The 25,818-nt window shown below is 40.1% G+C and overlaps 1 protein-coding gene across 1 annotated transcript in view; it reads right to left on the bottom strand.

The window, feature by feature from the left end:
- Positions 1 to 25,818, bottom strand: part of LOC111597067 (cGMP-specific 3',5'-cyclic phosphodiesterase) — a 56,467-nt gene that overhangs the window by 15,801 nt on the left and 14,848 nt on the right. The window contains exons 2-3 of the mRNA XM_023311597.2: positions 15,962 to 16,125; positions 10,513 to 11,641 (exon numbers count right to left, since the gene is read on the bottom strand). Of these exons, the coding sequence (XP_023167365.2) occupies positions 10,513 to 11,115 (603 nt within the window). The 5' untranslated portion in view covers positions 11,116 to 11,641; positions 15,962 to 16,125. The remainder of the gene's footprint in view (positions 1 to 10,512; positions 11,642 to 15,961; positions 16,126 to 25,818) is intronic.

Below are 25,818 nucleotides of genomic sequence, written 5' to 3'. Positions count from 1 at the left end.
TCTAATTAAGTTTATGTAACTAAGAAAATTTAAAGAAAATAGCTTGAGCTATCAATTCAATATGAATTTTAAATATTTTTTTAGAAATAAATAAATAAAATCAAAATATTTCAATCGGCATACACAAACTGTATAATACTCGTTCAGGGATCATAAACAACAAAATTAATTTAAAACTCGTCCATTTCAATTGAGAGTAAAATGCATGCAACATGTTGAAGGACGTGTGGTAGTACCCATAAATGAGCCGAGTCATTATAACATTAGAGAAACCTATTGAAGTCGGCTGTTAAAATGGCGGCGGGAATCATATGTAAACATTCCAAATTTGAAGCTTCACTCAATTGACGAACAGTTGGGGAAACAGAAAGACAGCAACGAGTACGTTACGCTACAGATAATAATATAAAAACAAAAATAAATACAAACTGTATATTAAACAATAATATCGAAAACAAAACAAATACAATTTGAAAGTACATATGAAAATTTCCAAGTTCATGCAAAGCTCCAAATGTTGATTATAACAAAAACAAAACTCTGAGCTAATTACTTGAAAATAATTGGATTGTTTTCACAGCTGGAGCAGATTAATAATTTTAATAAAATACGCAATAGCAAATGCAAAGGCAAATATGAATTCGCAAGAACGAAAATCGTATAAATTGCTCTGCGGCAGAAACAATTAGACATTCAAAACAAACTCCCCGATATCGAGATGAGAATTCAAACTGTTATCCTCGGCTGTGCCGTCTTGGCCTTTTGCCTGTTGCGAGGCAGCAATGCGGCATGCGAAGATCCAACCGCGTGCACTGCGGCGGAGTGCGAAGATACCGCAAATGCAGCGGAGCCCAGTTGCACAACCACGGCGGCAGAGGAAACAACAACCGCGGCAGCAGACCCGACTGCTGATGCAGACGCAACCACTGCGAGCACCACTTCTGATACTACAGCGTCCTCAACCTCCACGGGCAGTGCTACCACCCGCAGAATACGCCGCCTTCGCAGACAACTGAGGGCACAACAAAGAAGATACCGGAGACTGAACCAAAGGTACGCTCAACTGCAAGCTCGACTGAGGAGACTAACTAGAAACAACAGAAATCGAGGCGGTAATCGGATTAGGGTGCCTGTTAGGTATGCCAGCCTCTTCAACAATAATAGAAGCCAAAACAGAAACAGGAGGGGCTAAACCGAACCAAACCAATATCCAAGCCTACTTATTCCAATAAATATTTACATTGCATACCCAAAAATCGATGTGTCTTTGCCTTAGTCCAGTCTAAAGTCATTGAACTGCTCGGAATTCTCTAAAACATTTATCCTAACTAACAAAAGCAAGCTGGCGAAGTTCTCAAATAACTAAAGAAACATTGTAAATGCAAATTTAAGTCTAGAGCTGCGAAAGGGTCGGACCTATTTGGAGACATTATTTAATTATGCAAGCTGCCTAGGTTTAAACAGAGGTCTAGAGCATACCTAATCTAACCTGTTTTTAACACAAATTAATGAGAATCATTTAAGGGTATTGTTGATGTCAGCTTTTATCAACAAACTTTTCATAAGCAAACCAGAAAAAGTGTCATATTTGTGGGAATCACAATTGGGGGCACAAGCCAGGACACCTTCTAGTTTAGTGACAGCCACGAACATCTAATATACTGGTGCTACAACTCCCACTTCACGATGCAGACAACAATCGCTGACGGTATTCTTCTAAGGTAAAGGTGACTCAGCGCCACTAAGCCTCCCATTAAGGGTTAGTGATGCCAGCCGGTTGATCATAGATTTTATAAAAAATCAACTTGTATAAGACTGCACCTAAATTTATGCTCTATATTTTTGTAATAAGTACAGTATGGGTTTCATATCTATCAGCTTTGTACACACATCATCAGCTGAGAGTCTAATAAATCAGTTACAGAACCGTTAGGGCTCCTACTTAAAAAAAACTGAGAAAACGGAATACGTTATTTAACACTTTAAAAGTATTATAAATATATAAACATTATTGTTTGAACTCAAAAGTATCAGATTATTATATATATTATATGATTTAAAATATTAAATTCAAAAATGAGCACCCACAAATTTTGTTATCATATATATTATATATAATAAATTTATATTATATTTTTGAAATATGCCTTATTATATATATGCAGTATGCTGTGTTGCATTCCGAAAAATAACAAACGGAGCGCACTGTACGCATCGGATTCTATAAGTCGGAGAATGGAAATTATAGCTTAAATAAGGGTAACCACTACAAATCATCTGCACAACATCCCTAGTTGTCTACTCAAATAGATTCAGATTTATAAACCTTACTTTACCGTTTAAATCTAACCCCAGAGTCTAATATCTTTTATTTTATTTTAAGAATAAAAAAATAAATAAATCTAATTAGTAGAAACTGCTGGTTGGTTACGTTCTTAAAAAAAAACTTAGCAAGTGAAATAACGAGAAATAATTTGAAATGAAATGTTCTTAATTTCGGAGGGAAATTAGTGCTTCGAGTGTCACTTTAATCATTATTAACCAAATATGTGTACTATTACAAACAAAGGTAGGCAAACTAGTCAAGAATAGTTACATTTGTTGGTTCAGTTGGCCAAAGTTTCGATTCAGTAAAAGCAAACATAAATTTAGAAGCTAAAAAACGGTATAAATTCAGCTGTTTCAGCCCAGTTTGACATTCAAAACCAACACCCCGATATCAAGATGAGAATCCAAACGGTTATCTTTGGCTGTGTCCTCCTGGCCATTTGCCTGATTCGAGGCAGCAATGCGGCATGTGCAATTCCAACCGCGTGCACTGCGACGGAGTGCGCAGACCCTACAAATGCATCAAACACTAGTTGCCCAGCGACGACGACACCCGCATCGACAACCACGACAAAAGCTACCACAACGACAACCGCGTCGTCTAATACTACGGCTGCTTCAACTACCGCTTCATCCGGCTCCTCAACTAATATAGCTGCTCTCCGTCGCTTGATACACCGACTACGCAGACACCAAGCGGCCCAACGTAGGAGATACAGGATACTGATCCGACGTTTCAATCGACTGGTTACTTATCTAAGAAGAAAACAGCCCAGCAACAACAACAAGGCTTCCAAATGGGGTTAGTGTTGGTAGTAGGCTGAGTAGGCTGTCCAGCAGAATTGGCGACACAGTCACGCCTATGCCAAGCCAGACCACTCTTCTATCAAATTTGTTTCAATAAACTGTTACACTGCATATACAACATAACTGCGTTTTTTTTGTAAAACTTCCAACAACAATTAAGCGATATAGAGCTAAGAACACAATCATGTACTGCGCTTGGCTGCATTAAGGGGTTTAATATAATCGAATTATTACATCAATTTTGTTTTCGATGCACTTTCTCAGAGGTAAATACTGACATCTAAATACTTGTATTTGTTTTTTGAAATACATTTTCATAGGCTAAGCGCATTGATGACGGGAATTCAAAGCAACAGGCAGAGGAGGTATGGCAAGATGAACCCCCTCTGCATGTCCTTATGCGGACAGAACGCATTGCAACTCAAATTCAATAAAATCAATACCAACACCGCCACTTCATAATTAAAAAAATAAATAAAACAATTTAGATATCTCATCGCCGCAATTTTCGAACCCAGGGATTAACTGCTTACGAGCACCGCCTCTACCAACGCAGCCACTGCACTGCTTGGAAGGAGAGTTGCAAATTTGAAGTTGCGTAACAGATGATAATTTAAGCAGTGTTCAATATCAATTTCGATTCTTCGAATAGAAAAGAATACATGCATTTGAATGTATGTGTGCACATACATAGGAAAAATGAGTGCGCGTGGCGATGCTGATATGTGCTTTTGCAAATAGGCCAAACAGTTAAGTTAATAATCAAAACTATTAACTTCTGTTTTACATAATGGATTTTAATGAAATTTTCAGCATATGATCTACATAGTATATTGGATTGGCCCTATTTCCAACTAAACTTAAATTTTAAGAATTTGGGGCAATTTGGAGCCGGTATCCAAAATCCAACAAAAATCAAAATTGCATAAATTATAGATAAAACTAAATTGGAGATATAATTTATTAACTGCATTTCAATCAGGTTTTTATTCGATAACAATTAAATGCGAATAGTTATTGAATATATGAAACAAACTCGATATGCGCGTGCTATACACGGACCTAAAAAAAATTGCAAGTCTCTAACTCTTATAGAAGCTGAGATCGACGCGTTCACACATACGGACAGACGGACAGACGGACAGGGCTCAATCGACTCGGCTTGTCGTCCTCATCAAGAATATATATACACTATGGGGTCTGCCACGCCTCCTTCTGCCTGTTACATACATTTGCACAAAACCATTATACCCTGATTTCCCATTTTCGATGGTATAAAATACATTTTGGCGATGTACCACATCTTTAATGGAAGCTGTGGCATCACAACAATTAGACATCACAGAAGTCATTAAGGAAAACGTTGTGTTTCTTGAACTATATCATTTAAAATGCGATTAAATTGTATTGCAATTGTTGAAATATGGAAGATCTTTGGAAATAAATAAAAAATCAGTTTTAAAGCACGAAAAATCTCTAGTCGGGTATGCCCAGCTAGGAGATACACTGAACACCGTCCAACCTGCCGCCTAGTTAAATATAGCCTATAGCTCGTATTTAGCATAAACTAATAAACAATTTCGAAATATCGCTTTCAAAATAGTATTTCTGTCAAAGAAACGTCGCCCAGAGCTGAACTCAGAACTCCTCTGCAACGAGCACCGCCGCCGCCAATAGCGCCAAGCTATCTAAACGAAAATTAAAAAATGTAGAACTCTACTTTTTAATAACTGATACTTTGATATTGTCTTTAATCGATAACAATAGAACGGGAGTAGTTATCGATCATTTGAGTGCGTGCTGGGCAGACCTACAATTCGAGTCTCTAGCTCCTATACGGTCCTATACGGACCAAGCTTAATTAATAGGATTCGTCACGCCTCTCTCTCTCTGCATGGTTCAGGGTGTAAATAGTGTTTTTAATCATTTCTATGCTAATGCTTCGAAGGTCGTTTTGGTATTATCTTATGCGCTATTATCAACAAAGGCAGGCAAATTAGTCAAGAATAGTTACATTTGTTGGTTCAGCTGGCTAAAGTTTTGATTCAGTAAAAGCAAACATAAATTTAGAAGCTCAAAAACGGTATAAATTGAGCTGTTTCAGCCCAGTTTGACATTCAAAACCAACACCCCGATATCAAGATGAGAATCCAAACGGTTATCTTTGGCTGTGTCCTCCTGGCCATTTGCCTGATTCGAGGCAGCAATGCGGCATGTGCAATTCCAACCGCGTGCACTGCGACGGAGTGCGCAGACCCTACAAATGCATCAAACACTAGTTGCCCAGCGACGACGACACCCGCATCGACAACCACGACAAAAGCTACCACAACGACAACCGCGTCGTCTAATACTACGGCTGCTTCAACTACCGCTTCATCCGGCTCCTCAACTAATATAGCTGCTCTCCGTCGCTTGATACACCGACTACGCAGACACCAAGCGGCCCAACGTAGGAGATACAGGATACTGATCCGACGTTTCAATCGACTGGTTACTTATCTAAGAAGAAAACAGCCCAGCAACAACAAGGCTTCCAAATGGGGTTAGTGTTGGTAGTAGGCTGAGTAGGCTGTCCAGCAGAATTGGCGACACAGTCACGCCTATGCCAAGCCAGACCACTCCTCTATCAAATTTGTTTCAATAAACTGTTACACTGCATATACAACATAACTGCGTTTTTTTTGTAAAACTTCCAACAACAATTAAGCGATATAGAGCTAAGAACACAATCATGTACTGCGCTTGGGCTGCATTAAGGGGTTTAATATAATCGAATTATTACATCAATTTTGTTTTCGATGCACTTTCTCAGAGGTAAATACTGACATCTAAATACTTGTATTTGTTTTTTGAAATACATTTTCATAGGCTAAGCGCATTGATGACGGGAATTCAAAGCAACAGGCAGAGGAGGTATGGCAAGATGAACCCCCTCTGCATGTCCTTATGCGGACAGAACGCATTGCAACTCAAATTCAATAAAATCAATACCAACACCGCCACTTCATAATTAAAAAAATAAATAAAACAATTTAGATATCTCATCGCCGCAATTTTCGAACCCAGGGATTAACTGCTTACGAGCACCGCCTCTACCAACGCAGCCACTGCACTGCTTGGAAGGAGAGTTGCAAATTTGAAGTTGCGTAACAGATGATAATTTAAGCAGTGTTCAATATCAATTTCGATTCTTCGAATAGAAAAGAATACATGCATTTGAATGTATGTGTGCACATACATAGGAAAAATGAGTGCGCGTGGCGATGCTGATATGTGCTTTTGCAAATAGGCCAAACAGTTAAGTTAATAATCAAAACTATTAACTTCTGTTTTACATAATGGATTTTAATGAAATTTTCAGCATATGATCTACATAGTATATTGGATTGGCCCTATTTCCAACTAAACTTAAATTTTAAGAATTTGGGGCAATTTGGAGCCGGTATCCAAAATCCAACAAAAATCAAAATTGCATAAATTATACATAAAACTAAATTGGAGATATAATTTATTAACTGCATTTCAATCAGGTTTTTATTCGATAACAGTTAAATGCGAATAGTTATCGAATATATGAAACAAACTCGATATGCGCGTGCTATACACGGACCTAAAAAAAATTGCAAGTCTCTAACTCTTATAGAAGCTGAGATCGACGCGTTCACACATACGGACAGACGGACAGGGCTCAATCGACTCGGCTTGTCGTCCTCATCAAGAATATATATACACTATGGGGTCTGCCACGCCTGCTTCTGCCTGTTACATACATTTGCACAAAACCATTATACCCTGATTTCCCATTTTCGATGGTATAAAATACATTTTGGCGATGTACCACATCTTTAATGGAAGCTGTGGCATCACAACAATTAGACATCACAGAAGTCATTAAGGAAAACGTTGTGTTTCTTGAACTATATCATTTAAAATGCGATTAAATTGTATTGCAATTGTTGAAATATGGAAGATCTTTGGAAATAAATAAAAAATCAGTTTTAAAGCACGAAAAATCTCTAGTCGGGTATGCCCAGCTAGGAGATACACTGAACACCGTCCAACCTGCCGCCTAGTTAAATATAGCCTATAGCTCGTATTTAGCATAAACTAATAAACAATTTCGAAATATCGCTTTCAAAATAGTATTTCTGTCAAAGAAACGTCGCCCAGAGCTGAACTCAGAACTCCTCTGCAACGAGCACCGCCGCCGCCAATAGCGCCAAGCTATCTAAACGAAAATTAAAAAATGTAGAACTCTACTTTTTAATAACTGATACTTTGATATTGTCTTTAATCGATAACAATAGAACGGGAGTAGTTATCGATCATTTGAGTGCGTGCTGGGCAGACCTACAATTCGAGTCTCTAGCTCCTATACGGTCCTATACGGACCAAGCTTAATTAATAGGATTCGTCACGCCTCTCTCTCTCTGCATGGTTCAGGGTGTAAATAGTGTTTTTAATCATTTCTATGCTAATGCTTCGAAGGTCGTTTTGGTATTATCTTATGCGCTATTATCAACAAAGGCAGGCAAATTAGTCAAGAATAGTTACATTTGTTGGTTCAGCTGGCTAAAGTTTTGATTCAGTAAAAGCAAACATAAATTTAGAAGCTCAAAAACGGTATAAATTGAGCTGTTTCAGCCCAGTTTGACATTCAAAACCAACACCCCGATATCAAGATGAGAATCCAAACGGTTATCTTTGGCTGTGTCCTCCTGGCCATTTGCCTGATTCGAGGCAGCAATGCGGCATGTGCAATTCCAACCGCGTGCACTGCGACGGAGTGCGCAGACCCTACAAATGCATCAAACACTAGTTGCCCAGCGACGACGACACCCGCACCGACAGCAACCACGACACCAGCTACCGCAACGACAACCCCGTCGTCTGCTGGTACTTCAACTACCGCTTCATCCTCCTCAACTGATAAAGCTGCTCTCCGTCAGTTGATACTCCAACTACTCAGACAAAAAGCGGCCCAACGTTGGAGATACAGGAAAGTGATCCGACGTTTCAATCTACTGGCCGCTTATCTAAGAGGACAACAGCCTAGCAACAACAACAAGGCTTCCAAATGGGGTTAGTGTTGGTAGTAGGCTGAGAAGGCTGTCCAGTCCCCTATCCAATTTGTTTCAATAAACTGTTACACTGCATATAAAACATTGCCCCTCTTTCTGTGCTTCAGCGATCTAATCGCCGGCTTTAAAAAATCGTAACAGCTGATGTCTTTGAATACAAAAGCGTGACTAAAGGTATGCTTTAAAATATAGTGATGAAAATGGTTATGAGTTTTATAGCAGTCAGCCAGTGTGCCAACTGATATATTGCAGACTTTTTAAGACCTACTCGAGGCAATGCGCATTTGCTAAGACAGACAGTATTTTTTAAAGATATGCTGGTGTGTCTGCTATGTATGATGAAGTCTAGTAAGCACAAGAAAACATTTTTTAGCACCAGAGAAATTTAATTTGGTTTTCTGAATTTGTTTGCCTAAACAAGTTTGCGTAAACAGCAAAGGAATTGCAGAAATTGAAGAAATCAAAGTATGCTGGAAAAAACTTGTTCTAATTCGTTATGCGATACTAAATATATGTTTACGGTACTAGATGCAACATGATTCGTGGAACATGAGCTAGTAACATCCATTTTAGCTTACCTCTCATGCATTATATAAATATTTTGAAATTAACTTTGCTGTTTTTGGACATTGGGCGAGTATTATGCAGTCGGCTACGCACGTCTTCTAGCTTGTTGTTCACTTAGTTGACATGTCAGCATTATCAATTTAGTATTGACAAAACAAATGAGTACTTTGGATAGTTAACATATAATATGATTTCAGCGAAGATGCCACGTGTTAGATTGTAACAAAAAAAAAAAGAAAAAGAAATAAATAATATTATTGAAAAACAACTGTTTCAATATTAAACAATACTTTCGTTATGGAGGGAGCGAATTTAAAGTTGAGTTGCAGAAACTAATTTATTTAAGAATATTGTGATGGGCCAATTGTTGGCACAACTGGCAAATGCTTCAATGTATCCAGAAAATGTAAATAAAATTCACAAATTTAAATTGGCTATAAAATGAGCAGCTCGAATCAACGTTTCACATTCGCAACGAAGACCCAAACCAAGGAAATGAGGATCCAAACAGTGATCTTTAGCTGTGCCGTTTTGGTTATTTGTCTAATTCAAGGCAATGCAGGCGCTGGTTCAACGGCGCCCGCTGATCCAACGACGCCCGCTGATCCAACGACGCCCGCTGATCCAACGACGCCCGCTGATCCAACGACGCCCGCTGATCCAACGACGCCCGCTGATCCAACGACGCCCGCTGATCCAACGGCGCCCGCTGCATCAACGCCGGCAGGTGGCACCTCAACGACAGCACCGTCAGCTGATGATGCAGCAGCGGCTACCCAATTGGCTGAGGCTCAAGCGACAGTTAGGCGCTTGCGAAACCGAATGCAGCGGATGCGAAGGCGACAGCGTATGCAGAATGTAAGGCGAAGGAATCGTGCCAGACAACTAGCTGCCCAAAGACGCCGAGCCCAGTTAATGGCTAATCGCAACAGAAACAGAAACAGAAACAGAAACAGAAACCTAATCAGGAACCAAAGGCGCTATAGAGGTTAAGCTGAAAGAATGTTTAACTAACCGAATTTTATTTTGAAATAAAATTTCAATGTCACCGCACACTTTTGATAATTGTTTGAGCCGCTGTTGTAAATGATGTTCAAGTAGTGCACAAATTCAGTAATCAATTGGTTGAAGGTCTGAAGGTCTGCTCATATAGCACAGCAATGTTTTCATTAGCTTTCAACAGTTGGCCTATATAGAAATAAAAGCAGTTTTAGTCTGTATTTCGACATAGACAACATCATTCAATCTAATTCGAAACTACACGTTTTTATATTTTTTGTTTCATCTTTATTAGTATTCATAGCTAGAAGTCATAAAATAGAAGTCAGACAGAGCAAGACTCCGTAGGAGCTCTAGCTCAGAGGAGTTGCACGAAACTTATTTACGCTATGAGAAAAGTGGTTCTTGAGTTGCAGCTGCTGTGGCCGCAACCGGACGCCTCTGATGAATTAAATATCAAATGCAGCTAACGAATTTATTGCACCACCAGCTCAAGCTGCATCAAATTGAGTTTGTATATATCGGCATTGCCACGTACTCAGACAGTCGAGCGCAAACTTTGCTCGTAGACTCCAAAAAGTATGCTATATATATATATATATATATATATATATATATATATATATATATATATATATATATATATATATATATATATATATATATATATATATATATATATATATATATATATATATATATAATCTGTATTATAGAGTAAACCCACCTGCTGCACTGTGGGCGAGGCCATCCATTGCTGAAACAAGTCCGAAGTGACCGAGGGCCGCTTGTGCGGCTTGCGGCTCTCAATGAACTCGTGTAGGCGACTCAGCGCCTCGGGCGGTGCACGTTCCGTTAGCCATTTCTCAAAGGCCTCGGGCTTCTCTTCGAACAGGCGAGCCACCTCGTCCACATCTTGCTGTGTGGCCGTCGTCTTACTGCTGCTGCTACTGAAGCTGCTGGATTTGGCATTCGCTGTAGCCGCAGGCGCACACGTCTCACTGTCGGTGGACAGCTTTGACGGATTCGGGGGCGTTGCCGTTTCTACATGTTGATTGTTGTTGCTTTGCAAGTGACGTTCGGACTTAACTTGTTTGCTTACGGTTGCAGTTGCGGTTGTTGCTGTCGGTGATGTTGTTGCTGCTGTCGTTGCCGTGGCTATTGCCGTTGCCGTTGCTGCTGCTGCTGCTGCTGTTGATGCTGCTGCTACTGTTAGCGGTTGTCTTGTGGCACCATTGGTGAGTGCTTGAGATGTTGTCTTAGACGCGGACTCGACTGGCGCCTCGGTTCTATCGCAGGCCCTGCCTGCGGCAGCTGACACATCGGTCATGATTGTTAGTTATTGTGTCAACGAGCGCGGCATACATTCATTGCACCTGTCCCCACATCAGGTAAATCTGGCCCAGGCTTTCAGCGAGTAGGCGATGCTCTTCAGTTAAACGCTTGACTGCGGCTCCAGCTGCGTGTGCTGACAAAGTCACGTAGTTGCCCACTTATATGGCTGAGAGGACGCAGCTCCTTGACGACCTGTTGTCGACGCCTGTTGCCTGTTGTCGCCCCTCCTGCTGTTTGGCTAGCTGAACGGCTGTAATGGCCAACGCTGGAAGGGGTAATTGATGATGAGACCAACTCAAACTGTGCCCGGCAAATGGCTTTCTGTCATCTTCAGCCCTTGTGGCTGTGCTCGTTGCATTAGCCTCCAGATCTCAGTTCGCGCACGTTCGCTTCAGTCGCCTGTGTCTTTCTATGGGCGGCTTTAAATATTGACGCACAAATAGGCCTCGGCAGCCATTTAACAGTTCAATTCTGTTTGATTAGCGACCACGTGCTGTCAACTTGATTTAATTTAAGACACTCTGCAAAGAAAGGAGATGGAATAAAAAGTTAGTATTTCATAGCTGCTAGAAGAGTTGGTAAGCTGTTAGCCAACTTCCATTTAGGAATCACATAAAATATATAATAAATAAAATATGTTTATATATATATGAAATGCTTGTATCTATAAATTATACATATAAATATAAAATATTTCTATTCCTATTTTATTTCCTCAGAGAGCTTGGCAACATAATTGCACCATTTGCCTAATCAAATGGAACTGCCGTCAGCTCTGGCTTCAAGCCTCCATATCAAAGTAGCTCGAAGCCAAGCCAAGCAATAATAAGACTTAACAATAGTTGTTTACGTTTAAAAGCTTTTTAAATTCTCTGTTTAAACAGTTGTTTGAGCCACATTCAATGGCTCTACAAAATGGCATTTTCAACTCGAATAAATTCGTTTAGCAATATTTCTGGCTGGCATTTCGGCCACATTCATGTTGTGGCCAATCAGTTATTCGAATGCCATTTCGCTTGAGCTTGGCAATTCTCGAAATGTCAATTGTTTTTGAGCAATCGAAATGAATTTCAAATGCATTCGAACAGACGAGACATATGTATATGAAGTACAATTTATTTGTGTGCAATAAATTTGTTTATTCTATCGCAAATCTGGAGAAGTTGGCATCTCCGAGATGGAAATACATTTAAATGCTTCAATGGAGCACGCAAAATTTATGACCACAAGGTGCACTTCGGGCCAAATACAGAGCAAGAACGAGCTTTGCTCTTACCAATATGCAAATGTGGGAAGGGGCGACAAGCGGGAGAGTAACAGCGAATTGCCACTTAAAGCGCGGCAACAGACAAAAAGGCAAAGAAAAATATGGGAAAGACGGGAAAAAAATATTTAAATGAAAACGAGGAAAAACGCTTCTGCATGGAGCACGGGTGAGTCCATTGCGCATTTGCATTAAAATGGCTTTTGGCATTTGCATAGAAAAGCTCGCGGCATTTGCCACGTGCGCAACATCTATGCACTGCACTTGCCGCATCACCTTGACTTCAAGTTTAAACAAAGTTTTTGGGGCAAGCAGCCGCTGCCATTTAATCGAGCTGCCAGTTGCCTTATGCATTTCCATTTGCATTTGCATTTGCTGCCAGCTATACACATTGATTTTCAACATTTTCACCTTTTGTCTTGCCGACTGCGTATGCGAATTCATATTAGCCACGTTTCCATTTTCACATTCTGTTTGCTCATACGACCGTCTCAGCCACCTTGACCAACCGATTGACTTGCTCTTGGCATCAGCTCTGCTCTACTCTTTTTGCTCCTCCTTCCGTTTGTCATAAACAACGCTGTTTTGAATAAAACACAATGGCAAACAAAAGAGTTTTAAGCGCTAGCTGAACGCTGGCAATACCCTAACTATCGTTGACCGTATCTGCCATTGTCTGGCATATTCTAATCGGCTTTCGGTACAGGGTATATGCAAACAACAATGACTAAGCCGACAGCAACAACAACTAGCTCCAGGTTTATCACGCACTCGTTTGCAATTTCAAATTGGGTAATAAATTCTTGAACTCTGCTCTATAAGGGTAGCTCTCCTTCCCTCTCTCTCGCCCTCTCTCTCTCTCTCTCTCTCTCTCTCTCTCTCTCTATCTCTCCTGCTTCACTTTGCCATTCATGAGCGTGTGAAATTGCTTTGTTCTCGCCAGCGTTTTATGGGCGGCTATGTTACTGTTTGTAGCTGGGGCGTGGCTATAACCATGTGACCCACTCCACCCACTTTTTGGAGCATTGTACTCGTAGATTTAATGTCAACACTAAAGATTACGATTTTAATGCGCTCTTTGGTTAACAAATTTTTTTATGTCCCGTGAGCATTTGGGCGTCGGCAGCATATTGACCACGAAAACATCCAATAAACTGCAAAACAATAAGTGCTAAAGTCTCTTAAAATTTAAAAATCCACGCGTTAGCACAGCATAAAGCTTCCTGATAATCAATCCCAACTCAATCTTCTATCTAAATGTACTCTAATGTGGAACTCGTAGTAGAGCACATGTCGGGGCGTGTTTTATATACTTAACTCTGACACGATGTGCTGCAGCAACTGAGGCGCTGTTCAAATTGTCTGTGAATTCGCTTAATTAATGCAAGGCAAATGTGTTCGGAGCGTCCATACGAGTCCGCTTGGCAGGCTGTGTCTCCTCTTTGCTGTCAGTCAACAAAGCAGCGCAGTAAATTTGCATAGCTCAGAAACTGACGCTCAGCTGGCTGGCTGACAGTGCAGCGAGGATGTACCGCAATTAGTTTGCCACAAATATGGGTAAATTATGCGAGCATAACGGCTACACAAAGCCAGTTCATGAAAGTTTGTTGAGTTGACCGGAAACGAGCAACGGGCATCGAGCCATGCCGCACAAACAAACGAAACGAAAGCAAATAAACAAAACAAAGCCAAACAAATCAATGCTGTAGTAATTGGTCTTTCAGATATTAGCTTCAACTGCGCCCACACCCACACAGAGGCAGACACACTCGTGTAGCATGTTAAATATGTGAACACGCAAATGAAGCTCTTAAATATTTACTAACAATTCCTATTTCAAAGGTAAATTGCAGCAAACACAGAGAGAGAGGGAGAGAGAGAGAGAGAGAGAGAGAGGTGAGCTGGCTCATATTTCCGTTAATTAAAAAATGTGTATGTGTGTGTTTTTTATGCTGCAGTTATTTTTAATTAAAATGCGGCGTAAACATGTTCGCTGCCACAGCGCACATTAGTTGCAACTGCAGTTGCAGCTCCAACATGCAAATGAAGCTCAACAGCCGCAGCATGTGTCCATAAATAGGTAATATGGGCAAGGGTTGGGGCTAGGCTTGGGGTTGGCCTGGGTTGGTTTGGTCTTTGTACTTGTGCACGCGCTGCCCGTTTGAAATTAGAGAATTAGTGGCCGCATTGTTGCTGTGCAAGTGCAAGCGGATGTGGCCATTAGGGGTGAATGACGTGCGTGGTGCGACGGCTGCATGCACGTTAGCGTAAATTAACTTGGCGGCTACTTTGTAGTCGACCTGCCCCAGCCGCAGTCGCCGTTTTCATTTTCGTGTTTTCAATTTGGCAAATTGCAACATTGCATTTTGGCCTCGGCCATCAGCGTCGCTTAGCGCGGCGCCTGGCGCTGCTTTGTGAGTGCGGTAAGCGGAGCAGCATTGGCAGCACAGTCACGTAGCTGCCACACACATGTGCCTACTCTCTCTCTCTCTCTCAGCTTATAGAACTGCCTCTGCTGCTGCGGCTGCGGTTGTCTTTTTGACTTGAAAACAGAAAATGCGTCCAGGGAGAGTTAACGCGATGCGGCTTGTGCAACAATGGTGTTGACATGCAACACTCAAGCCACACTCACTCAAGTCTGTTCTGTACGTCTTATGCTCGCCACCTTTTTGGCTATGGCCATGCGCGTCTGCGGTCTTGCCACAGCTCTGGCAATTCCAGTTTTGCATTCAGCCCCAGCGTTTGCCCACAAAAACAGACACGCTCAAGCCCACGTACACGGCGCGTGCGTGTTGTAAGCTGCTTGGCTTTGCCCTCGGCAATACTTGTTGCATAATAATTGCACAAAGCCTCCTTGACACACGCTGCATATGACAGAGATTTGTTTAAAATGTCAGCTCAAACGAAACTAGATTCTACTCAATCTAAAAGCTAGATTCGAAGGCGCTTGATGGACTTGGAATAACTTTAAGCTAAGCTAAACTTTTTAAAGCTACTTTGACTAGCTAATTTGACTAACTATAACAGCTATATAACTACAGCAGGTCAAATGATCAATAATTATACTCTTTGCACCTTTCCAACTTGAGTTTGGAAGTTCCAATTAGAGTTCATATTCTATTAAAATTTCTTTGCACACTAGTTGTTCTCTGCCCAATTGGAGTTTGTTAGTTCCAATTAGACTACAGCTTCTATTAAAATCGTAGCATGCTTTTGCGCGTCACTCGAACGAAACGTTTTGAATATACATATTAAATGATTTTTAGCACAAATCTGTTTGTTAACTTTAATATTTTTATACTCGTTCACAAAATGAAATAGCGCATATTGGCCTTGTTCGCTCATCTGTCTGCCATTCGACGTAAAAGTAATATTCTTGCAAGACTTGCAATTTTATACATATTATATATTATATATAAATTCAACTGTCAAAAGCGTCAAGCTTAGGTGGCTATGGTTAAATCGGGAAAGATTATTTATTTCACATTACTTCATCTAGTATAAAAAAGAGTAAGTTTTAAATCATCTCCTGGGCGATTTGGACGCAGCAGATCTAAAAACTTTGGTATTTACCTACATTCAACAATCGAGTATTAGGCAGTCGTTGGGACTTTTCTTGCTTGTTTACTTTGATTTTTGCGATTCCAACTGAATTGAATTTGCAACACTTTTTTGCCCGCACCTGCAACGTGTTTGCATTTATTTAGCAGATTTGCATAAACTCAGCCATTTGTATTGATTCTAGAAAAATGAATTAAATGGAAATTAAAAACATAAATATTATTGTTGGCATTTGCGGCTTTAATTAAATTTATTAAAATTCATTTAATGCCTGCTTTTCACAGACTAACTAACATAATACAATCAAATATACTACTATTAAATGCAAATCCAATTAGGAGTTAATAATTTCAGTTGTTTATTCTGAGTAAATTATAAATACATCAAAGGATCTTTACTCAATTATTATCTTGCAGAGATTAAGCCACGGATGGAGTCCAAGTGGAGGCGGGTGGCCAACAGAATCAATAATAAATTAATAATTTGAATGTCAGTTGCAGCTTAACTTGAGCTGAAATTCAATTAGGTCAATTCGGCAGAGTCTTTGGGTGGATGCAGCTCAAGTAGAGCTTAGAGGCCATTAACATTTTGCTATGCATTAATTTGCACTTTATATAGTGAATGAAGCTGAGCGCTACGCTGGAGCCTTGTAAAAACTTGTCAAAGCAAAATAATTGAAAAACTTTAAGGACAAAAGAACCGACGACTAGAGACACTGCAGGCGTGGCATTAATTAAAACATTGGCTGTCGGACGCATCAAATATAAGCATGAGACGCACTCACACAGATACAGACACAGCCCTAGGCACACACACACACACACACACACGCATAGACACAAGCACAGCCACAAGCGCAGACATTACGCTCCATTAGAGGCAAGCACAATAACCAATTTTCTACTCAACTTTCAGTGTTTTGCTAAGCGAGCGCATTTTCAGATTAAATCGCAGACGGTCGAGTAATGCCGTTTGACAGCGCCAGAGCCACTCACTAGGATGCAGCCCAGATGCTCGACAGCTGACTGCTGCTGAGTTGCCGCTACATAAATGCCAACAAAGTTGACTGCAAATACTTTGCGCTCGCTGACATAACAATGCGACAGGCGCTGAGACAATGCGACAGGGCAGCTCACTTGGGATGCGCGGCACATCCTGGCCAGCCAAGTAGCTTTGTGAGCGATCCAACAAGATTCCACTTCAGTGTCGGCATTTACTTTTATACAACAGCCAGCAGGCAGCAGCCTGCAGGTGAAGTGGCTGCCTCTGGCATGCAATTTGATGTGTAGATGGAAAGTTCATTAGATGCCAATGACACGAGCTGACAGAGCAGAGCACTTTGGCTTCAAAAGTTGCCCATAGAGCATAGTGCTTGCTGGTTATTAACTAACTCTTACAACATTGTTAGTCAAGGGAATCAGCTCGAACTGTGAGAGAAGAATGAGCTGCAGCTCTTAGTGTGTGGAAGCTACTGGGGAGAAGCTCTCTATGAGTTATTAATAACAATTGATGCAGTTGCGCTAACGCTTGCAACTGAAACATAGCCCAATCTGAAAGCTGACATAACATAGTGATCTTGCTGCAAGTCAAGTCTACGCTAGGTCGGCTCAATGGAATACCAAACTCAAAGCCTTCCAACAACTAGCAGTTCCCAGCGTCGGCTCAAGGTAACTTCTTCTGATAAAGTCTAAAATTGATCAAATTCTTAGTTCGACATCAAAGGCGTAGATCAACTTGAGCAAGACTAATCTTAGCTGAGGAAGAAACTGATATGGTAAATTGGACTTATATCAAATAACTTCATGCCGAAATACTTTTTAGAGAGACAGACACTTGTCGGCTGGCTGTTCAGCTCGTGTCATTGGCAATCTGTAGGTGTGTGCAATCCAGATTCTTGCTTGATTTTGCCCTTAAACAATTTGCATACGCATAGCTATATGAGATTTAACCCACACATACACACACACTCACACACTCACACACACACACAAAGTATTTATCTTTCAGTATGTTTTCTGTTTATTTTGGATGAAATCTAGAGCGGCCTTAAGGGCCAATTTAATACCAATTTGTGCGTGCTGTTACCACGTTTGTTATGCCATTTACCATTTACCATTTACCATTTTGCTAACACAAACATGTGAAATATTCTAGGAAACAAGCCGCAATAATAACATTCGTGCATAATTTCATAAAGCGACAAACGAGACACACGCATTGTTGTTGTTCCTGTTGCTGTTGTTGCTGGCGATGAAGATGAAAATGAAGATGCCTCGGCTCGTCACGTTGATGGCGTTGAGATTCTCGCCTTTGTCTGTTTGCACACGCTCGACATTGGCATTGGCATTGGCATTGACATTGGGACTGGGATTGGAATTGGAATTGGAATTGGGCATGCTCTGTGTGTATTGTGCCCTGCAGGCGACTAAATGGAGCTTGGTCCGTGCGTCTGTAGCTGTTTCGGTTTCCGTCAGCCATTGTTGCAAGCACGAGCATAGCCCAACGCCCAACGCCCAACACCCAACGCCCCGCCACATCGCTGTGGCTTTTGTTGTCTACCCCCAGCTGCTCATATCGCCCTATTGACAGTTGTTGTTAATGGCATCACAATATTTAGTTGGGGCTTTTGTTTTAAGACAATTTATGCTTGATTGCATTGATTGATTAGCCGCACTTGTTGTGCCGACGCCAACGGCCACGCCTATTGTGTGTAGCCGCCTCGGCGGATCCTTGATGGTGGGGGCAAGTGCTGAACTTTAATTGGATCAATATTTGTGGCAAATTGCCAGCTGAATGTGAAATTCACTAACATGCTAGGCGGCAAAGATAAATTTGTTAACTTTTTAATTAAAACTTTTAACTAACTAATATAAAATAATAAATCGTTTTACGCTTGGCTCGAAACTTTCTGTGTTTTGGCTTAAAGAAAAAGTCAGCTAATTGCGCTCTGCTTCTGCTGCCCTTGGGCGTTATTAAAAGCTTACGCTTAGTGAATCCGAACAAAGCCAAAGATATAGCAACTTTTTATGAAAGCAAACAAAAAATCAGTTTCCCAAATGCTAAGTCAATGTACGAGTCTTTAAACAGCATTCGAAAAGCGAGCGCTGCAAAGGGCAAAGGTCAAAGCATTGCTCACAGCTGCAGCATGAGAGTTCGCTGCTTAACCTAAGCCCCGGCGCGTATGACAAACATAAAAGACATTAATTGCCCGACTTGAAGCAGAGCAAAAACTTTATATCAATGCGTGTCATGTATTTGGATTTATTATATTTATGTATGTGCGCCATGGCATGCCTGAAACACTAACTGTAACTCATTACTATGCAGTCCACATACAAATGCCAAGTATATATATCTATGTCTGTGTGCGTGGGTGCCTTTGAAGGATCTCATAAAGCAAATCACAGAGTCGCTTGTCATTTCTCGCTTAAAGCGACTTTCGCTTCGGATTTGTATTTAAATGCGAGTATTTTATTTGCAGCTTTGTTTTTATTCTTGTACCCAGCACTCAAAGGACCAAGAGCCGGGACGATAATAAATTAAGCTCTTTATATATTGACAGAGCCAACGGGACGTTCTCTTTATAAACATATATGCGCTTTCAAATATAAAATAATTATATTGCATTAAATTATCAGAATGTTAAAGAGAATCTATTGATGCATTAGCTTAAGTTTTATTTATCTTGCATTTTTCTACAGAGTATCTGCTAGCTGAGCATACAACGCCCTTCGACCAGCCGCAGTTAGTCAGCAAAATTATGAGCAGCAGCTCTGCTGCTCAGCTGCTGACTTTAGTTTTCTAAATGTGGCTCGTCATGTAAATGACATCAGCTTGAATTTGCCATGCTGCTGATAGATCCAAGCCTCAACGCTTCACAAACTAAATCCCCTCAAAGGCAAATGGCACAAAGCAATTGATGATACTGCAAACTTAGACCAAGATAGAGAGACAGATAGAGCTCAAATTAAGGATGGCAAACGGAACATAAGATTTACAGCCAGCCTAATGAGTCAGTGAACTGTGAGTGCACTGAGGACTCAAGCGAAGACTCTGCATGTGCATTCGAGTGGAATATTTATGCCCAATAAAGCTCAATGGACGAGGCTTCCAGTTTGGTTATGATGTGAGTTTCATAGCTGACTTGAGCCTCACTTCTGGTCTCTGAGCTTTAAGTCAGAAATATTCGCCACATTTTGAGTTGCAATTAATCAATGGCAGCTCTCGAGTCTATAACATACTTCATTTGCATTAGCGCTCGCATTTGGAGAGACCACCAATCATTGGATGGAGGGCAACTGGTGCAGGACATTGAAATGCCATTAGCATTAGGACACGCTGCGTTGGTTAACCGCAGCAACTGAACCGCGACGAATGCGAATACGAATGCCAGTGCCAATGCGTACAGTAAAAACACGTTGCACGTAACCGCAAAGCATGACAAATATTCATTTGTCCTGTTGACCATTCGCACCGTCCTCGACCGCAGCGTTATAAACTAATTAAAGTGTCATTCCAGCTGCACCCCAGCTCGGCTCGTTTGCTGCAATATGAGAGCGTTTTCATTTACGATGAACTGAGGCTTTCCGAATCGGTCAGGTAAATTGGTAGCCAAACAAACTAATTATAGTCTGCCTGTTTCCATAAATCATCATATGACAGCATGGAAATGATATACAATGTATCACTCTTGTAAAATGGAAATAGATAGAACATAAAATATATATTAAAGGCGAAAAGTAGGAAAACAAATGCTTTAATGTAGCTTAAGAAGCGACCGCTACTGGGAAAGGCAAATACTAAGTAAAGGGCACAAAATATATTAAGAAACTTTCAGTCGAGCACAAGCAACTGCATAATAAATTATGACTCAATATTTTATGACTTCAATGCGCTCCATTAATAATAATATATATTGTAAAATACAGTGAATAGGTGAACAAATTATATCATCCAAAGACGTCAAAATTTCAAGTCTCAAAATGCAATACTTTATTATGAACAGACAGACGTATAGCAAGACGAACATAATATATTCATTTCATGCCCTGAACGCATTGAAAATGGGAAATTAAAATGTAAGGCAGAAGAAGCCACGCCTTCTCATTAATTATATAAATATTAATCAGGACGACAAGCAGAGGCGATCTAGCCACGTCCGTCAGGATGTTCGTATGTTAATAATAATAATAATAATAATAATAATAATAATAATAATAATAATAAAAATAACAATAACAATAGTAATAATAATAATAATAATAATAAAAATAACAATAACAATAATAATAATATTAATATTAATAAAGTTAATAATAATAACAATAACAAAAATAATAATTTTAATATTAATAATATTAATTATAATAATAATTGTACAGGTTCTATACTTAATAATAATAAAATACTAAAAAAATAATAATAATAATAATAATCATAATAATATTATCAATTTTTCACCCATTTTTATTAGCGATAGAAATAAAAATTGAATACCACAAAAGATGGAAATTTCCAATTTACTGTGGATTTATGTAATAAATACAGAGATTTAGCATATTTCGTGTTTAAGATGCAATGCCAAAAATACAGTTAAAAAGCTTTAAACGTAGTTAAGCCTTAAAGCGCTCGCCACTCAGCATTTACTCGAAAATTGTTAAATATTATACAATTTAACAGGAATTTAATTTCACTAAAGCCACAGCAATTGTGATCAAAGAAAACTTGGATTATGCCGCAGAGGCTAAAGTTTTTGCCACATTGTTTTTGTAGAAAATGAAAATATTTGTAGCACACTGTTTGGGGCATTGTTTCGTACATTGTTGGCCATTTGGAGAAGGAACTCACTCCGACAGAAGGTCAAGCTGGTAAGTTTTAAAAGCTTTTTACACCTGAGCTACTTACGGGAGAGCCAAGCCACTCACAGCTGCCAAAAATTGTGCTAAATGCTCGAAAAGCGAAAAGCGAAAAACGGCAAACTTTTGCCTTTGGGCTCGTAGAATTTTGTGCCGCTTTTCATTAATTAAAGAACTGCGAGTTCACATTTGTCGGACGCTTCTCGTTTTTGGGGCTGAGAGCTTGGGCATTTGGACAACTGAAACAGACATCTCGGCTTGGCATTTGCCGACAACGAGTGCTTCGCTCAGCCAGTCTGTCTGTCTGTCTGTTGACTGTTTTATCCGATTAGCTTGCTGCACTATTTGCGCAGACACAGATGAAAAGGCAAGTCTGGAACTGTTCGAGTGCACTTCCTGCTGCCAACTTTGGGTGCTTGTCGAATGTCAAGTGGAAAATGAATTGTTGGAAGTGGCTCGACTCACGCAATAAAGCTGAGCGAGCTTCGAGCTATCGATTTGCCGCTTTGCCATATAATGGCTGTAAATTGTCGCTGAAACGCTTTTAATGTGTTTGGCAGCTCATGTAAATTACTTCGCACCATCTACTATAAGAGTATTAAACTGTTTACACTGTAAACTTTGTGCAAACAAACAAGCGAATAAGAACGAGGCGACGTGGACTGTTGAGAGAGGGGCTGGCTATGGCAAGATACTTATATGAAATTATATATACTTATATGTTGCCAGATAAGCAGCTTGGCATTAACTTTGTGGACTCACGTTTAATGGAACTTTTTTATTACCTTCCGCTGCGCTGCTGAGCCACTCAAATTGCCGTCATTCATTTGGAATGGATATTTTAAAGCTCTCTCGATTGGCAAATTAATAACGGCATTTATGTGTAACCGAAAGCGGATTATATATACACACATACATATTGTAGTGATTGGCTATGGCAACAGTCTGCGCATCCATATATATACATTAAGTATACGCAGCAAACACAAAACAATTCCCAGCAGAGCTGCAAATTGATTGAAAGTGCTTTTCGTACTACACTTAAACAACAACGAAATCCGCATTTGCAAACATGTCGCTGAATATTTTAAAGCCATTTCATTTCTCTTTTTTTACAGCCCACAGCTGCTGTGTTCTATTTATGTGATTGTTAAAGTTATGAATCACACGCAAAAAGATAGCGTCACATGTGTCGCAGCTTAACAACCCAAACCATACAAGGACCCATACAGGTGATAAGCCCAAAGGAGTGCGAATACATTTCCATGTTGGCAAACAAAGAGACTCAAAAGAACACACACAGACACACACATACACTCTCTCACAGCCAGCAAATTAATTAATTAAATTCTGCTTTAATACAAGGTCTAAGTGTCGCAGATGCCACATCTAAAGCTCATTAATGCCACGCGTGTCTCCCAATAATATTCAATGCGAATAGACAAAAAGTCACAAGAAAAACAGATACAAACATCCATTGGCAGCTGTGATTTATGTGGCAGAGCAAAATCGCCAATCAGGACGAGAGCAAGGTATATTATACGCATATTTATAGCACTCGCCAAACAGGACTAGAGCAAGATCTATGAACCTTATATTTATAGCATACTTTCAGGCGTTCGAGTTACTATGGCGCGCTGAGCTGATAGCCAAATTTTGTTTGCCAATATAAATATATATATATTTTGTTACATGTTTCAAATTTTTGCATGCATGCCAAGAATGCAACAATAAACATGTTGCATATTTGTGGAAGCAGAATGAAATTTAATTGACCAAAGCAAAATCCACAAAGTGAGTTTCAACAGAAATCGAAACGCCGCAAATTCGTGTAAATTAAATAAAATAATTGTAAGGGGAAAGGAGCTCAGTATATGTATGCAAATATGTTAATTTGAGTAAATATTGTCATTTAATATTCTGCATACATATAAACGAAAGAGTTTATTAAGTTATTGCAGCAAAATGCCCTATGTATATTAAACAATATTTTAAAGCTGCTGAAAATTAAGATATCGACGTGTTGCTGGAGCTACTAGTCAAGACAGGCTTTATATATACACATCGTGTCTGTTTGTTGAAATACGAATAAGAGAGTTGCAGAAGGCAGCTTATTGCAGCTCTCCAAGGCAACAAAAGACTTATAAAACCATTAAAAAGCTTTATAAATGATAGAAGTTAAAGTACTTTCAGTTAGTTACTTAAAAGGTCTTATTTTAAAATAAAATATATAGCTACAGCTACAACAGCAAATAGGTTTATCCGCTCTAGATCTGTATGCACTATAGTCCCCATGCTTAATAAGATTTGATTGACCTGTCCAAATATTTATACTCCAAAAAGTATATATATGTGTTTTGCTTGGCGCTCGTATTAAAAGCAATGTATTAACATTGAACGCATTTGTACATTCGTATCGCATACAGAAGTCTTAAGTTGACAAAGTTATATTTGATCTCTGGCAATAAAAGCAAAGCGCAACAGCTTAGCCAAAAAGACCGCAAAATGTTGGCAACTTATTCAGGCCGAACGAATGCCCCCGGGCCGAAAAGAACCCCACCAACAACAACAACAACAGCTACAAAAATAAAGCTAAAAGTCAAAAGCAAAGCGAAAACGAAAGTAAAGGCAGAAAACAAATGCAACCAAAATCCAACTGGGGTCGCAGTAATTTTATTAAACATTCCAACATTAATTTTCATTGAGATTAATAGCTGAGTAAATGCCAAAGATTATTATGGCAGTTAGCTGGTAAAATCGTGAAACCGTCGCCAGTGGGATTGACGCAAATTAACCCAGCCGTGTTTTGCCATTCATTTTATTTCTTGTTAGCAATTGGAGTCGCCCGCTGAGCAGCTGGGCAGCTGAGTTTTCAGCGAGTCAATGCAGATCGTTCGGCCCAATCTCCTTTGCCCAGTTAATTGTGTTGGCCTATTAACGTAAATCAGTCAGCCGCAAATAACAACAATTATATACTTATATACATGCATATACATATATCAATTTATATAGTTAATTGGCACACGTGCACATAGGCAAATGCGTAATTGCACATTTGACCTGGGCCCAAAGCGCCTATAAACTGCGACCAAAGATGGCGGCCATGTATGCCAAATGGGAAGCCTTTTGGCCAAGACCCAGCAGTCAGTACGTCATTTGACCAGTTCCCCATGGTACCCAAGCGAATCCCGACTACCTTCGTTCTGTTTGGTAGTTTATTTGTTTGCCTGCTTGCTATTTATCATGCGACAAATGCGCGTTTATCATCGCTGCGCTGCGCTGGGCGTGGCGTTGCTCCCATAGCGTATTAACTGCCAGCAACTTAATGCTCTTTGCCCGCAAAGCAACGAAACAATTTTTGCGTACATAAATTTCATTTATGAAAATCATTTGCACACACACACACGCCTTGCCCTGGCTTGGCAACATTATTGAGCGGCAACAGTGCGTATGAGCATGAGCGCATAGTGTGTGCTATTTGAGCAACTATTTACGCATGCATGTGGAGCATGTGTGTGCTGTGTGTGTGACGTACATGATTGATGTATGACAGCGCCCCACATTTGCCTTGTGACGTTTACTTTTATGCTGGCAGTTTCGGCTGTTACGACGCGTTAAACGACGTAACAGCAACAACAACAATGTGAAAAACCTCAACAAAAGCTGTGGAAAATGCTGTTGATTTTTCTTTTACGATTTCAATCAAGTCAAGTGGATTTGCATCATTCAGGTTCAAACGGTTCCCCAACATTTCCATTGGCTCCATAGAGGACCCTTCTTCTACAGCAAGTCCTTATCAAAGGACACGTATCTATGTGGGTCAAAAATAAAATAACAAAAAATTGCTGCCAACTACCTACCCCCAGAGACTTCAAAGAGGTCGCACCCAACCGTTGATAATTTCCATGGTCTGCTCTTGGCCACGTTAGTTGGCAGTGGAAAGCGCGCCCCTAGCTCGACTGCTTGTTACCATTAATTAGAATTACAATAAGGCGAACGTGACAGTCGCTTAATTATA

The sequence above is a fragment of the Drosophila hydei genome, unplaced genomic scaffold (genome assembly GCF_003285905.1).
Source record: "Drosophila hydei strain 15085-1641.00,03,60 unplaced genomic scaffold, DhydRS2 tig00008119-arrow-pilon, whole genome shotgun sequence".
In the NCBI taxonomy this organism is placed as follows: Eukaryota; Metazoa; Arthropoda; class Insecta; order Diptera; family Drosophilidae; genus Drosophila; species Drosophila hydei.
The sequence above is the reverse complement of the archived record's forward strand: the minus strand, read 5'-3'. Positions and strand labels throughout refer to the sequence as shown.